At 52.7% G+C, this 2,275-nt stretch overlaps 1 protein-coding gene across 1 annotated transcript in view; it reads left to right on the top strand.

The window, feature by feature from the left end:
• Window positions 1–2,275, top strand: part of ECE1 (endothelin converting enzyme 1) — a 58,550-nt gene that overhangs the window by 2,649 nt on the left and 53,626 nt on the right. Inside the window, exon 2 of the mRNA XM_023529394.1 lies at window positions 95–181. Within this exon, the coding sequence (XP_023385162.1) occupies window positions 95–181 (87 nt within the window). The remainder of the gene's footprint in view (window positions 1–94; window positions 182–2,275) is intronic.

Below are 2,275 nucleotides of genomic sequence, written 5' to 3'. Positions count from 1 at the left end.
GGCGGCGGCGCCCTGGCCGCTTCCCCATTCTCCCCATTCGGGCGCGAGAGCCATGGAAACACTGAGGGAGTCCGTGCTACACTTGGCCTTGCAGATGTCGACCTACAAGCGTGCCACGCTGGACGAGGAGGACCTGGTGGACTCGCTCTCCGAGGGCGACGGGTACCCAAATGGTCTGCAGGTAGGAGCCCGGGCTCTTTACGAGACCCCAGCCCGAGGGAGCCAGGCATGCGCGCCGGTGCTGCCCCCGCCCCCTTCCTGCCTGCCCGGGAGGGGTCCGTGCCAGCCGGCAGCTCTGGGCAGCACTGGGCTGCATGGGGTGGGGGGTAAAAGCTTTAATGGGGCAGAAGTACTCCCCGGGGATGTCCCTCCCCTCAGCAGCTCTGCCGGTGCCCAAATCCTCCTGACCACCTGCTCCTCGGGCTACAGCCCAGGTGGCAGAGTTGAAGCACACACCCTCCCCACTCCCCCAGAGCTGAACTGGCCCAATTCCCTTTCACAGAAGAGGCAGGTCCTGAGCACTGAGGGACTTGCCCTGGGTCACACAGCACATTACTGGCAGAATCTAAAACTATCCAGTTTTAGCACAAAAGCCCTGCATCCCTGGTACCCCCCTCAGCCCTGGGCACACTGGGTGGTTGGTTACCCTATCTGGTAGGGTGAATCCTATTCTTCCTCTTTCCCCCTAACTACCTGAATCTCTGGGGTGAGGGGAGGAAGCCATTCTCTGCCCGCTTTCCCTGCCACTTTTCAGCCTACTGGGTACGACCATTTCCTCCCCTCCCAGGATCTGCCCCTGTGAGAATCCTATACCTCCCTGCCTTGTGGCACAGCAGTGAGCCTGGCTGCTTTCTGCTCTTCTCTCTCTGCGAGGCCGAGCCTAGACCGTTCTGACCAGGACCTCAGCCCTGGTGGGGTTTGAACTCAGGCACGTGGGTGGAACCAAGTTGGAAATCTCAAGGACACCCGAAGGAGCCAGGGCATCGCAGCCCAGGAGGGCTTCTGCCAGGCTGATCAAGAGAGGCACTAGGGAGCATCTTGGGTCCACCCAGTGAATTGACTCCAAACCACAGATCGTCTGGAGGGCAAGTGTAGGTGCGTGGAAACTGAGGCTGCAGGCCCAGCTGTACTCGGGCACGCCTCTCTGAAGCTGGAATAAGAATATTAATAAATGGAAGGATCGAGTCCTTCCTCCAGGCTAAGTAGGCCCAGAGAGATCAGAACTCATGATCGCAAGTAGTCTGCCCACTGGAATATGTATGGCACCCTACCAACACCATCTCACTTAACCTTCAGGGCCACCCCATGAGCTGGGAAGGTTACTCTTCCCACTTACCTGTGGCAAAACCAAGGCTCTGAAAGGGGAGACAGCTCACCTTAGGTCACGGAGCTAGAAATCTGTGAAAGTGAGAAATCAAACCCAGTCTGTCTAGAACCTTTTCCCTGCAAACCCTTCTTAAGAGGCTAAATCCAGCAGGAAATGAGATTTCTGTGGCAGGCACTTTTTCCTTCACAAATCAAAACAGCATCTAATCAGCAATCTTTTTCAGTCTCATCTTCCACAGAAGGTTCTAAATATATCAGCATAAAAGCATTTGGAATTCACAACAAAATAATGTGCCATGTTGTTATCGTCATAACAGCAGCCCACATGGATATAGCCTTTTTCAGGTCACCAAGTACATTCGTCCACCCGAAGCTGCCTGGCAGAGGGGAGGCAGCTTGGCTCCTGAAGCCAGGGGCCCAAGTTTAAATTCTGACTCCACTGAAGATCTTTGGGCGAGCTGCTGAATCCCTTTAAACCATCTGTAAAATGGGAGTTAGAGAAAGTAGATGTAATGCATAACATGGGGACTGCTCTGATTGTTGTTCTTTTTATGACCTATGAGGTAAGGGCCCTTGCGGCCATATTTCAGATGATGAAGCTGGGTCTCAGAGGAGTTAGGGACATTCCTGTGGTCACAGAGCTATTATGTTGGTTGGAGTGCTGTGTTGGTGCCACTCCACCAAACTGCCAAACTGAGTACAGTGTCCACTTTTTATACAGGAAAAGCCAAAAAGTTTGCCCAAGGATTTGGGACATTTCTTTGGGTACCCAGCCTGGCTTGCCTTGAGCTACCACAACTTCCCCAAAGCAAATATGAACTAGCCAATGTTTGTTCTTCTAGGAGTCGAGAACTCAACTACCCTATGGAGCAGAGTTTTCTGTTATTTTTGTTTTTAATCATTGGAGTTCTTTTCCAATATAAAAACTTTACATGATCATTTGTAGGAA

The sequence above is a fragment of the Pteropus vampyrus genome, unplaced genomic scaffold, assembly GCF_000151845.1.
Source record: "Pteropus vampyrus isolate Shadow unplaced genomic scaffold, Pvam_2.0 Scaffold36, whole genome shotgun sequence".
In the NCBI taxonomy this organism is placed as follows: Eukaryota; Metazoa; Chordata; class Mammalia; order Chiroptera; family Pteropodidae; genus Pteropus; species Pteropus vampyrus.
This window is presented reverse-complemented; position numbering and strand designations above follow the sequence as displayed.